This window comes from Muntiacus reevesi, chromosome 9, assembly GCF_963930625.1.
Source record: "Muntiacus reevesi chromosome 9, mMunRee1.1, whole genome shotgun sequence".
In the NCBI taxonomy this organism is placed as follows: domain Eukaryota; kingdom Metazoa; phylum Chordata; class Mammalia; order Artiodactyla; family Cervidae; genus Muntiacus; species Muntiacus reevesi.
Window position 1 is genome coordinate 13785402 of NC_089257.1, and position 13823 is coordinate 13799224.

The window sequence follows — 13823 nt, forward strand, 5'->3', positions numbered from 1 at the left end:
CTTTCAATATGTCTGTTTTAATATCCTCCCCATTCTGAATATTTCCTCACTTACAAAATTGGGATGATAGCAGTGCCTGCTTCTTAGGATTCCTGTAAAGATTACTGCTCAAAACCAAACTACTTAGCATTTTCAAAATCTTATCAGAAGGAAAGTCTATGAATTCACATTCATGGTTGCTGTTGTAAAATTTAACATCAATTTGGTAGAATCTTCTATGTATGAAAGAAATAGTACTGGGTTATGTTTTTCTCCTTTTGTGTAGCTATTTCTGTTCCATTCAATGAGAAATGCTATAATTTTCTGTAGTTAATTTCTTTATCCCTTGAGTAGTTCTTACTGAGCTCATCCAAAATGTCATTTTGACATTTGCCTGGTGGGCTACATACAGTCCATGGCGTTGCAGAGTCAGACACAACTGAGTGACTAACACTAATCAATGTTGAGTTCTAGGTACATTTATCTGTCTGCTGAAATAACTTTCCTACTGCACAATTGCCTAATGGCATTTTTCATCTGGGCATTTCTCAAGGTATAGATTAAGGGATTTAACATGGGAGTTATCATAGTGTAGAATACAGCAACTGCTTTATCAATAGGTAAAGTAGCTGCGGGTCTCATGTACACAAATGTGCAGGGCACAAAAAATAAGACAACCACTGTGATGTGGGAAACACAGGTGGAGAAGGCTTTGCGTCTTGCCTCCAAACTGTAGGTCTTTAGGGAGTAAAGGATGGCCACATAGGAGACCAGCAGGAGAAGGAAGTTTAACAGACAGATTAAACCACTGTTGGCAGCAACAAAGAGCCCTAGAGTGTGGGTATCAGTGCAGACAAGACTGAGCAAAGGGTTCAGGTCACACATAAAGTGATCTATGACATTAGGGCCACAGAAGGGTAAGTGGAAAATAAAGAGGACCTGAATGAATACATGAAGAAAGCCTCCCACCCAAGCGGCTCCCGCTAGCAGCCCACACACCCGCCAGTTCATGATGGTTGTATAGTGCAAGGGCTTGCAGATGGCCACATAGCGGTCATAAGCCATCACGGTGAGCAGGATTATCTCAGCAGCTCCAAAGAGATGTTCCCCAAAGATTTGGGTCATGCAACCATTAAATAGGATAGTCTTCTTTTCATAGAGTGAATCGGCAATCAGTTTGGGGGTACTTACAGAGGAATAGCAGACATCAACAAAGGAGAGATGGGCCAGGAAAAAGTACATGGGAGACCTCAGTGATGAACTGGCATTGATGATGACCATGATGAGCACATTCCCTACCACAGTGGTGAGGTAGATGACCAGAAACACAACAAATACAATTTTCTGCATCTTTGGATTCTCTGTGAGCCCTAGTAGAACAAACTCTGTCACGTTCCTGTTCTCCATGTGTATCATATAATGTTTCATTTCACTACCTGAAAGAAACCTGTAATTTTCAATCATGCAACTTTGAATATATTATACTCCATTCCAATAAGTGATAAGTGCCCAGGATATAATGAGTGTGGATTCTTTTGAGTTTATTTGACAAATAAAACGTTCTAAGTTTTTAAGATTACTCCTGTTGCCGCCTAGAGAAATTTCTGTTAATAGTATAGACACAAGGAACTTTAGTAACCACATATGCAGGAGACCTTTATCTTCTGAGATCTCAAGTTACAACTAAACTGAAGTAGTACATTTCCCAAATAGTGGTATATATGTTTGAAAGGAGTTATAAAATGGACATAAAACCCATGAATATAAAGTTTAGGAAGTTTCTTTTTACTCCCTAAGAAATGGGGAATTTTGGAAGGTTGTTAATATGTGTAGAGGGATGAAAGGAATTTGATCAAGAGGGAATCTTGTATGTTATTCTACTAAAGATCTTTAAGTGTCTTAGATGAAGCTTGCTGAGGTTCACTAAAGGGATGTAAGATGGAGACAGAAACCACAGAAGCTTCTTATGAGTTGGAAAAGGAGTAACAGGAAGGTGGTGATGGGAATATAAAATATGAATATAAGAGCTAATTAAAAGTATTTATAATGCATGTTGACTAAATCTAATCACTTAGCATTAATGTAAGCCTTATAAGTTAGTCACTCAGTCATGTCCAACTCTTTGCAAACCCATGGACTGTAGCCTGCCAGGCTCCTCTGTCCTTGAAATTCTCTAGGCAAGAATACTGGAGTGGGTTGCAATTTCCTTCTCCAGGGGAATCATCCCAAACGAAATATCGAACCCAGGTCTCCTACACTGCAGGCAGATTCTTTACCGCTGAGCCACCAGGAGACCCCATGAATGACTGGGTACCTTAGTAGGTTAGAGGTAAAGAATCTCCCTGCTAATGCAGGAGACAATGCTGTCTTCAGTCTCTGGTTTGGGAAGATCTCCTGGGGAAGGGAATGGCAACCCCCTCTCATATTCTTACCTGTAAAATCACCTGGACAGAGGAAACTGGCAGGCTCCAGTCCATGGGGCTGCAAAGCGTCAGGCAGGATTTAGTGACTAAACAGCCACAGGAATGGATGACTGCTGTGTGCACGCTGTTTCATTCCCTCGCTTCCTTTTCTCAGCAATGCAGCCCGTGCAGTTGCCGGCGTATCATCCCCTCTGCAGGTGAGGAAGCAGTGTCGGAGACTAAGGGTAGCAGCTGTAGTAGCAACGCTTGCACTAAAGCTGCGCACTTGCTGTGGCTTTAAGTGCTCACGTAGACACGTGACCCTCAGCCCAAACCTAAACGGTCCTCAGTGCTGCCACTTTCATACTGATCTCATACATTAGGAAAGAGAAGCATAGAGAAATTTAGGATTTTGTCCACCACCAAGCGGTTAATAATGGGCAGGGCCAACATTAAATCTCAGGTTAATCTTATTTATTAATTTTCCCTTCAAAATTTTAACCTATACCCAGCATTGTTAAGTTAGGATAGACAATGTTGAACTAGTAATCTCATTTTGATAATAATTCAAATTACTTTAATACTACTTCAGAAGCTAGTTTATACAGAACAATTTCATCTGCTCTGTCACACACACAGACACACAGACACACACACACACACACACACACGATGACGTCTTTGAAATCTCAAGTAGTAAGTAAAATGTGGTATTGCATTCATTGAATGGTCCTTCCATCTTGACTTTTCCCTCAGGCCTATCTCTCCATTCTCTTACACCACTCCAAAGACTGCTGGGACATCAGATTTCTCTGAAAAATGTTAAAAAATAAATACTGCTTGAGTATCAGAAAGACCTGATTCAAGTCCTGGTTCTTCTGAATGCAATCTCTTTCATCGAAGGTACATTTCTTTGTCACCTCATATCCTTGTTTTCTCAGCTAGAAATTTATAATAATGATATCCACCTCATAGATCATTGTGATAATTGAAGGAATATGTATGAACACATCCACCACGGTACCATGGATGCAAAAAAGAGCTTTTGGTTACTTCTGTGACTGTGTATGTCCCTGTGGGATAGAAGAGCTAACAGTTGGAGCAGAAATGCAGAGAACTGTTTAACTGTGCAATGAGCTCCAGAAGAATCATCACCAATTTTACTCTCAAAGATGCAATGGAGATTCATCTTACTCTTAGCAGTTTTTTTCATGAGAGCTTCCATATTTGTGTTTGATGAAACCACTAATGATTTATGTCACTGATATTTGTAATTTCCTCTTTTATATATGTGAAATGTATTTACATTTTGTTTTAATCCTCATCAATAGTTTTGCTTATTAAAAGAGAAGTCTCATGACAAAGCCTAGTTCATGGTGTCAGAGAACTGGGCGCCTACAATTTGTTAAACCTCTATGAGCCTCAAAATATCCAACTTTCAAATTAAGTTAATAAAATCACAAATTACCTTTTGAAGAATTGGAATGAAGATGAAATGTTCTATGACTATATCTGGAAAGTGCTGACAAATAATAAGTGCTATGCATGGGAAGTAATAACCTATAATAAATATTGGTACTATTGAGAAACTTACCTCAGCTCTCTTAGATGATTTTAGTGATATTTGAGGTGTCCAGAAAAAAATCCTATATTCAAATTGACCAATTCTTACTTTCAGTATGAAAAATGTCTCACTTGAGCAGAGTTAATTCACATAATTAACTGAAATGAGCAATTGTTAAGAAACTGTACGCCTTCAATATGTGTACTCTTTTGGGAATATTGATTATACCTCAATAAATCTGTTAAAAAAAAGAAAGAAAGCGTTAGAAATAAAAATCTTTCCACCTAGCTTAAAGCCTCAAAATTTCTCCAAGAAGACCTGTTGACATCTGTTCTCTTGTTTGAATTTAGAACAGGTTCACTAGAAACACTATGGAGAAGTGATCTTAAATAAATCTCTCTGGTCCCACAGGGCAAGGGGCAGAGAGTGTGGAGGAAGCATATTCAAACGGTTCACTGTGCTCATGATGAATCTTGCTTTGGAGAAGTGAGCTACAAGACCGGTCATTTTCACCTTGTCCTTTATTGCTGTTTACAGAGATTCCCATAAGGTTCGGGGACCTTGTCCTGCGGTTGTTGCTTTCTCTCCGAGGAATTGCCTCCTTTAATGAAAAGGCTTTGCCTTAGAAGCAGGTATTCAGGAGTGACATATCAGAGATCCACCCATTCTGTAGCAAACAACTAAATTCTCTACAACTGAAACCAAGTTTATGGGAGTCCTTTTGCCTGAACCTGGATTGTTAAGAAAAATGAGCGTCATGTAACAACAAAGGGGCACAATCCCAATGTGTGGACCTGTGAAGTAATTTCCCCATTGAATCAAGTCATGGAAGAGTTCCTATTTTGTTATGAATGTTAAACCCTTATTGGAAACCATAGCTGATTACTTGAGAGCCAGATCAGTGAGGGTACAAAATTAATGAGAACCATTTGAAGTTCTTGGCTCTGAAACTGTTTTTCTCTCTGCCTCATTTGTTGAAATATCATCAGTTCAGTTCAGTTCAGTCGCTCAGTCGTGTCCGACTCTTTGCGACCCCATGAACCACAGCACCCCAGGCCTCCCTGTCCATCACCAACTCCCGGAGTCCATCCAAACTCATGTCCATTGAGTCGGTGATGCCATTCAACCATCTCATCCTGTCGTCCCCTTCTCCTCCTGCCCTTAATCTTTCCCAGCATCAGGGTCTTTTCAAATAAGTTAACTCTTTGCATAAGGTGGCCAAAGTATTGGAGTTTCAGCTTCAACATCAGTCCTTCCAATGAACACCCAAGACTAATCTCCCCTAGGATGGACTGGTTGGATCTCCTTGCAGCCCAAGGGACTCTCAAGAGTCTTCCCCAACACCACAGTTGAGCATCAATTATTTGGTGCTCAGCTTTCTTTTTAGTCCAACTCTCACATCCATACACGACCACTGGAAAAACCATAGCGTTGACTAGACAGACCTTTGTTGGCAAAGTAATGTCTCTGCTTTGTAATATGCTGTTTAGGTTGGTCATAACTTTCCTTCCAAGGAGTAAGCGTTTTTTAATTTCATGACTGCAATCACCATCTGCCATGATTTTGTTCCCCCAATCAGTGCCTCCCTATTTCTTGCTCCCCAATCTTTGGCAATCACTATCCTACTTTCTGGTTCTATAAGTTTGACATTTTAGATTCCATATATATGTAAGGTCCTGCATTATTTCTCTTTTCCCTCTTCCTCATTTTACTTTGCATAACATTCCCTAGGTTTATTCATGTCATAGATTGCTTTTCCTTTTCATAAAGGCTACATGATATTTTATGATATTCTAAATTTATATCACACTACCTATTCAGCCATCAATGGGTGCATAAATTGCTTCCATATCCTGGTTAATGGGAATAATCTGCAATGAACATGAGTGCAGATATCTCTTTGAGATATTGTAATTGATTTGAATTCCTTTGAATATACACCCAGAAATAGGATTGATGGATTAAAAGTAGTTCTATTTTTATTTTTTAGAGGAATCTCCCTGCTGTTTTCCATAATGGTTATGCCAAAGTATTTCCCACCAAGAGTACAAAAGTGTTCCCTTTCTCCATATCCCTACCACTGCTTTTTATATTTTATCATTTTGATAATTATCATACTTAAAAATGTGAAGTGATAACTTATTGTGGTTTGAAATTGCATTTTCTTGATTATTAGTGATGTTGAACATGTTTTTATACAACTGGTGATCATTTGAATGTCTTCTTTTTAGAAATGTCTATTCAGGTCCTTTGCCCATTTTGTTTAAAATTTGCTTTACTTCTAGTTTATTGATATGTAATTGATGTATAGAACTGTGTAAGTTTAAGATGTATATAATAATTATTTGATTTACACACACCATGAAATGATTACCACAATAAGTTTAGTGGACATTCATCATCTGATGCAGATAAAAATTAAAGAAATAATTTTGTGTGTGTGTGATGAACTCTTAGGATTTATTCCCTTAAAAACTTTTATATATCACATACAGCAGTGTTAATTATTTTATCATGTTGTATATCATATTCCTAGTACTTATTTATCTTATAACTGGAAGTTTGTATTCACTTTTGACTTCTCTTCATTTTTTCCCCCTTCTCCTACCGTCTCTGGTAACCACAAATGTATTCTTTTCCTCAGTGAGTTTGTAAGTCTATAGTTTGTTTTTGAAGTATAGTTGACTTACAACATTATGTTATTTTCTGTTACAAAACATAGTGACTTTTTCTATACATTTCAAAATGATCACTAAAAGTCTAATTATGATATGTATCATAAAGCTATTACTTAGTTATTGATTATATTTTCCACACTGTACTTTTTATCACCATGATTCATTTATTCTTTGAGCTGGAAGTATTCTTCTTAATTTTCTTCAACTATTTCTTTCCTCTCCCCATTCCTTCTCCTTTGGTATATAACTGCTATTTCTCTGTTACTGTTATGTTTTGTTTTTTAGATTCAACATATACATGAAATCATACAGTATTTGTCTCTGACATTTCACTCAGCATAATACCCTCTAGGTCCATTCATGTTGTCACAAATGACAAAATTTAATTCTTTATTTTTTTATAGCCAAGTAATATTCCACTGATTCTACATAACACATCTTCTTTATCCATTCATCTATTTATGGGTACTTGGAATCATTCTATGTCTTGGCTCTTATGAATAATTTTGCCATGAACATAGAGTGCTTATGTCTTTTTTAATTGAATATGAATGAATATGTCTTCTTTGGAAAAATGTCTATTCAGGTATTCTCCTCATTTTGTAAAAACTGGAATGTTTGTTTTCTTGATGTATGAGTTGTATGAGGTTTTTTTGTATATTGTGGATATTAACCTCTTATCAAATATATTGTTTACAAATATATTCTCTCACTTAATAGACCTTTTGGTTTGTTGATCATTTCGTTCACTGTGCAAAAGGTTTTCACTTTAATGTATCCTCAACTGTTTATCTTTCCTTTTGTTTCTTTTACCAAAGGAAACATATCCAAAAATTATTGCTAAGATAGATGCCAAAGACTGTACAGTCTATATTTTCTTCTAGAGGAGTTTTATCATTTCAGGTCTTATATTCAAGTATTTAGTACATTTTGAATTTATTTTTGTGCATGGTGTGAGAGAGTGGTTAATTTGACCCATCTTGTAGCTTTCCAATTTTTCCAAGTGTTTGTTGAAGAGACTGTCCTTTCCCCTTGCCTCCTTTGTCATGGATTAACTGATCATATAACTGTAGGTCCCTTTTTGGGCTCTCTATTTTGCTTCATTGATCACTGTGTCTGTTTTTGTTTAAGCCACACTGTTTGATTACTACAGGTGTGCAGTGTAATCTGAAATCAACGAGTGTGCTTCTTCCACTTTGCTCTTTCTCAAGACTTTTCTGGCTACTCAGGGTATTTATATTTTCATATAAATTTTAGAACTTTTTGTTCTAATTTTGTGAAAAATAGCATTGGTATTTTGGCAGAGATTTCATTGAACCTGTAGATTGCCTGGGATTTTAATGATATTAATCCTTCCAGTTCATGAACATGATGTATATTTACATATATTTGTGCAGTCTTCAGTTTCTTTCATCTGTCTATTGCAGCTTACCAAGTCCATATCGTTTACCTTCTTAATTAGATTTATTCCTCAGTATTTTATTCTTTGTCATGTGATTGTGAATTGGATTGTTCTCTTCATTTCTATTTCTGACGGGTTCTTGCTAGTGTGTTGAAGAAATACAACAGATTTCTGTATATAAGTTTTGTATTCTGAAACTTTACTAAATTCTTTGATGAGCTCTGGTCGCTTTTCAAAGATTTTCTATTTATATTGTTATATCAGCTGCAGTAACAGTTTTACTTCTTCCTTTCTAATTTGAATTTCTTTATTTCTTTTCTCTGATCACTATGGGTAGAATTTCCAACAAATAATAAATGTGGCAAGAGTAAACATATTTGTCTCTTTTCCTTATCTTAGAGGAAATACTTTCTGTGAATAACATTATATACTGAGTATAATGTTAACTGTGGGATTATCATGTTGAGTTCAGTTCAGTTCAGTCACTCAGTCGTGTCCGACTCTTTGCGACCCCATTAAGTGCAGCACGTCAGGCCTCCCTGTCCATCACCAACCCCCGGAGTCCACCCAAACTCATGCCCATCGAGTCGGTGATGCCATCCAACCATCTCATCGTCTGTCGTCCCCTTCTTTTCCTGCCCCCAATGTTTCCCAGCATCAGGGTCTTTTCCAATGAGTCAGCTCTTCGCATCAGGTGACCAAAGGATTGGAGTTTCAGCTTCAACATCAGTCCGTCCAATGAACACCCAGGACTGATCTCCTTTAGGATGGACTGGTTGGATCTCCTTGCAGTCCAAGGGACTCTCAAGAATCTTCTCCAACACCACAGTTCAAAAGCATCAATTCTTCGGCACTCAACTTTCTTCACAGTCCGACTCTCACATCCATACATGACTACTAGAAAAGCCATAGCCTTGACTAGACAGACATTTGTTGGCAAAGTAATGTCTCTGCTTTTTAATATGCTATCTAGGTTGGTCATAACTTTCCTTCCAAGGAGTAAGCGTCTTTTAATTTCACGACTGCAATAACCATCTGCCGTGGTTTTGGAGCCCCCAAAATATAGTCAGCCACTGTTTCCACGGTTTCCCCATCTATTTGCCATGAAGTGATGGGACCAGATGCCATGATCTTAGTTTTCTGAATGTCGAGCTTCAAGCCAACCTTTTCACTTTTTCCTCCTCTTTCACTTTCATCAAGAGGCTCTTTAGTTCTTCTTCACTTTCTGCCATAAGGATGGGGTCATCTGCATATCTGAGGTTATTGATATTTCTCCCGGTAATCTTGATTCCAGCTTGTGCTTCATCCAACCCAGCGTTTCTCATGATGTACTCTGCATATAAGTTAAATAAGCAGGGTGACAATATATAGCCTTGATGTATTCCTTTTCCTATTTGGAACCAATCTGTTGTTCCATGTCCAGTTCTAACTGTTGCTTCCTGACCTGCATACAGATTTCTGAAGAGGCAGGTCAGGTGGTCTGGTATTCCCATCTCCTTCAGAATTTTCCACAGTTTACTGTGATCCACAGAGTCAAAGGCTTTGGCATAGTCAATAAAGCAGAAATAGATGTTTTTCTAGAACTCTCTTGCTTTTTCGGTGATCTGGCAGATATTAGCAATTTGATCTCTGGTTCCCCTGCCTTTTCTAAAACCAGCTTGAACATTTGCAAGTTCATGTTTCATATATTGCTGAAACCTGGTTTGGAGAATTTTGAGCATTACTTTACTAGCATGTGAGATGAGTGCAATTGTGCGGTAGTTTGAGCTTTCTTTGGCATTGCCTTCCTTTGGGATTGGAATGAAAACTGACATTTTCCAGTCCTGTGGCCACTGCTGAGTTTTCCAAATTTGCTGGCATATTGAATGCAACACTTTCACAGCATCATCTTTCAGGATTTGAAATAGCTCGACTGAAAAAATCAAACAAACACACAAACAAACAACAACAACAAAAAGAAATAGCTCGACTGGAATGAATTCTGGAATTCCAGCTTTGTTCATAATGATGCTTCCTAAGACCCACTTGACTTCACAGTCCAGGATGTCTGGCTCTAGGTGAGTGATCACACCATTGTGATTATTTGAGTCATGAAGATCTTTTTTGCATAGTTCTTCTGTGTATTCTTGCCACTTCTTCTTAATATCTTCTGCTTCTGTTATGTCCATACCATTTCTGTCCTTTATTGAGTCCATCTTTGCATGAAATGTTCCCTTGGTATTTCTAATTTTCTTGAAGAGATCTCTAGTCTTTCCCATTCTATTGTTTTCCTCTACTTCTTTGCATCGGTTGCTGAGGAAGGCTTTCTTATCTCTCCTTGCTATTCTTTGGAACTCTGCATTCAGATGGGTATATCTTTCCTTTTCTCTGCTTTTCACTTCTCTTCTTTTCACGGCTCTTCGTAAGGCCTCCTCAGACAACCATTTTGCCTTTTTGCATTTCTTTTTCTTGGGGATGATCTTTTTAAAAAAAAAAAATTATTTATTTTACCTTACAACGTTGTATTGGTTTTGCCATACATTGACTTGAATCTGCCATGGGTGTACAGGTGTTCCCCATCCTGAACCCCCCTCCCAACTCCCGCCCCATCCCATCCCTCTGGGTCACCCCAGTGCACCAGCCCCCAGCATCCTGTATCATGCATCAAATCTGGACTGGTGATTCATTTCACATATGATAATTATGATCCTGATCCCTGTCTCCTGTACAATGTCATGAACATCTGTCCAAAGTTCATCAGGCACTCTGTCTATCAGGTCTAGTGCCTTAAGTCTATTTCTCACTTCAACTGTATAGTCATAAGGGATTTGATTTAGGTCATACCTTCATGGTCTAGTGGTTTTCCCCACTTTCTTCAATTTAAGTCTGAATGTGGCAATAAGGAGTTCATGATCTGAGCTACAGTCATTTCCTGGTCTTATTTTTGCTGACTTTATAGATCTTCTCCATCTTTGGCTGCAAAGAATATAATCAATCTGATTTTGGTGTTGACCATCTGGTGATGTCCATGTGTGGAGTCTTCTCTTGTGTTGTTGGAAGAGGGTGTTTGCTATGACCAGTGCATTCTCTTGGCAAAACTCTATTAGCCTTTGCCCTGCTTCATTCTGTACTCCAAGGCCAAATTTGTCTATTACTCCAAGTGTTTCTTGACTTCCTACTTTTGCATTCCAGTTCCCTATAATGAAAGGACATCTTTTTTGGGTGTTAATTCTAAAAGGTCTTGTAGGTCTTCATAGAACCGTTCAGCTTCAGCTTCTTCAATATTAGTGGTCGAGGCATTGGACTACCATGATATTGAATGATTTGCTTTGGAAACGAACAGAGATCATTCTGTCGTTTTTGAGATTGCATCCAAGTACTGCATTTTGGACTCTTGTTGACTATGATGGCTACTCCATTTCTTCTAAGGGATTCCTGCCCACAGTAGTAGATATAATGGTTATCTGAGTTAAAGTCACCTGTTCCAGTCCATCTTAGTTCGCAGATTCCTTGAATGTCGACGCTCACTCTTGCCATCTCCTGTTTGACCACTTCCAATTTGCCTTGATTCATGGACCTAGTATTCCAGGTTCCTATACAACATTGCTCTTTACAGCATCAGATCTTGCTTCTATCACCAGTGACATCCACAACTGGGTGTTGTTTTTGCTTTGATTTCGTCCCTTCATTCTTTCTAGAGTTATTTCTCCACTGATCTCCAGTAGCATATTGGGCACCTACCCACCTGGGGAGTTCATCTTTCAGTATCCTATCATTTTGCCTTTTCATACTGCTCATGGAATTCTCAAGGCAAGAATACTGAAGTGGTTTGCCATTCCCTTCTCCAGTGGACCACACTCTGTCAGACCTCTCCACCATGACCCGTCTGTCCTGGGTGGCCCGACACGGCATGGCTTAGTTTCATTGAGTTAGACATGCTGTCGTTCATGTGATCAGATTGGTTAGTTGTCTGTGATTGTGGTTACAGTCTGTCTGCCCTCTGATGCCCTCTCTCAGCACCCACCGTCTTACTTGGGTTTCTCTTGCCTTGGACGTGGTGTATTTCTTCATGGCTGCTCAAGAAAAGTGCAGCCTCTGCCCTTTCCCTTGGATTATCATGAATGGCCTTTATTACATTGAGATTTGTTTCCTCTATTCCCACTTTCTGAAGAGTTTTTTGTCACAAATGGGTGAAGATCTTTGTCAAAAGCTTTCTTTGCCTATATTAAGATGATTAAGTGATTTTTATCCCTCAATTTGTTAGCCTGGTATATCACATTGATTGCTTTATTGATACTGAACTATCCTTATATCTCTGGGATAAATCCTATTTGATCATGGTGTATGATCCTTTCAACTTACATTGAATTTAGTTGCTAATATTTTGTTGAAGAATTTTGCATCTAGGTTTATCAGTATATTGGCCTGTAATTTTCTCTATTTTTGTGATATTTTTGTCTGGTTTTGGGTGATGCAGGCCTCATAGAGTGGGTTCAGAACCATCCCTTTCCCTGTAAATTTTTTGAAGTAGTTTCAGAAAGACAGGTGCTAAGTCTTCACTAAATGTTTGGTAGAACTTACCTGTGAAGTAATCTGGTCCTGGACTTTTTTATTTTTAATTGAAAGTGTGTGTTAGTTGCTCAGTCATGTCTGACACTTTGTGACCCTATGAACTGTAACCTTCCAGGTTCCTCTGTCCGTGGAATTCTCCAGGCAAGAATACTGGAGTGGGTTGCCATTTTCTCTTCCAGGGGATCTTCCCAACCCAGTAGTTGAACCCTGGTCTCCCGCATTGCAGCTGGACTCTTTACCACCTGAGCCACCATAGCTTTAATTTTTTATAAAATTATTTAATTTAATTACTGGTAATTGATATGTTCATATTCCCTGTTTTTTCCTAGTTCAGTCTTGCAGGATTGTGCATTACTAGGAATTTGTCCATTTCTTCTAAGTTGCTTATTTTATTGGCATAAAATTGTTTGCAGTAATCTCTTATGATCCTTTTTGCTTTCTGTGGGATTATTTGTAACTTGTCTTTTTTCAATTTTTGTTTTTATTGATCTGGGCCTTGATGAGTCTGGCTAAAGTTTTGTCAATTTTGCTTATCTTTTCAATGAACCAGGTCTTAGTTTTCATTATTATTATTATTGTTTTTATTATTTTTAGCCTCTTTTCCCATGTATTTCTATTCTGATCATTATGATTTCTTTCCTTGTAATAACTTTGGGACTTGTTTATTTTCTATTTCTTTTAGGTGAATAGTTAGATTGTTAGTTGAGATTTCCCCTGTTTCTTGAAGCAGGCTTCTACTGCTCTAAGCTTCCCTCTTAGAACTGCTTCTGCTGCATCCTATAGACTCCTGGAGGAGGGCGTGGCACCCTGCTCCAGTCTTCTTGCCTGGAGAATTCCCATGAACAGAGGAGCCTGGTGGAGTACAGTCCACAGAGTCACCCAGAGTGGGACACAACTGAAGCAAGCAGCTAGCACACGTAGATTCTAGGTCATTTTGGTTTTTTGTTTGTTTCTGTTTTAATTTGTCTTCACCCATTTTAAAATTTCTTCTTTCTTTCAGTGATTCATTGGTTGTTTAGTTTTGTATTGTTTAGCCTCCACTTGCTTTTTCAGTTTTTTCCCCCCTATTGTTGATTTCTAGTTTTGTCGTATTATGGCCAAAAAGTAAATTTCTTGATATGGTTATAGTATTATTACTATTTCCCCTGTTCTCCATCCTCTGCCTGGTCATAATATTTAAATGTAATAGCTGCATCAAGTGGTACAACATGTGACTTAAACCCTCTCCTCTAGGCTGCAGAGTATTT

General features: G+C 38.2%; 1 protein-coding gene across 1 annotated transcript; it reads right to left on the reverse strand.

Moving 5' to 3' along the window:
• Window positions 1-459: 459 nt before the first annotated feature.
• Window positions 460-1386, reverse strand: LOC136175162 (olfactory receptor 4C46-like). The gene has a single exon (XM_065945477.1). The coding sequence runs from the start codon at window positions 1384-1386 to the stop codon at window positions 460-462; it is 927 nt and encodes a 308-aa protein (XP_065801549.1).
• Window positions 1387-13823: the final 12437 nt, after the last annotated feature.

What these genes read in the sequence shown, in the direction of transcription:
- LOC136175162 (XM_065945477.1), bottom strand. Translation starts at nt 1,386, where the DNA reads ATGGAGAACAGGAACGTGACAGAGTTTGTTCTACTAGGGCTCACAGAG.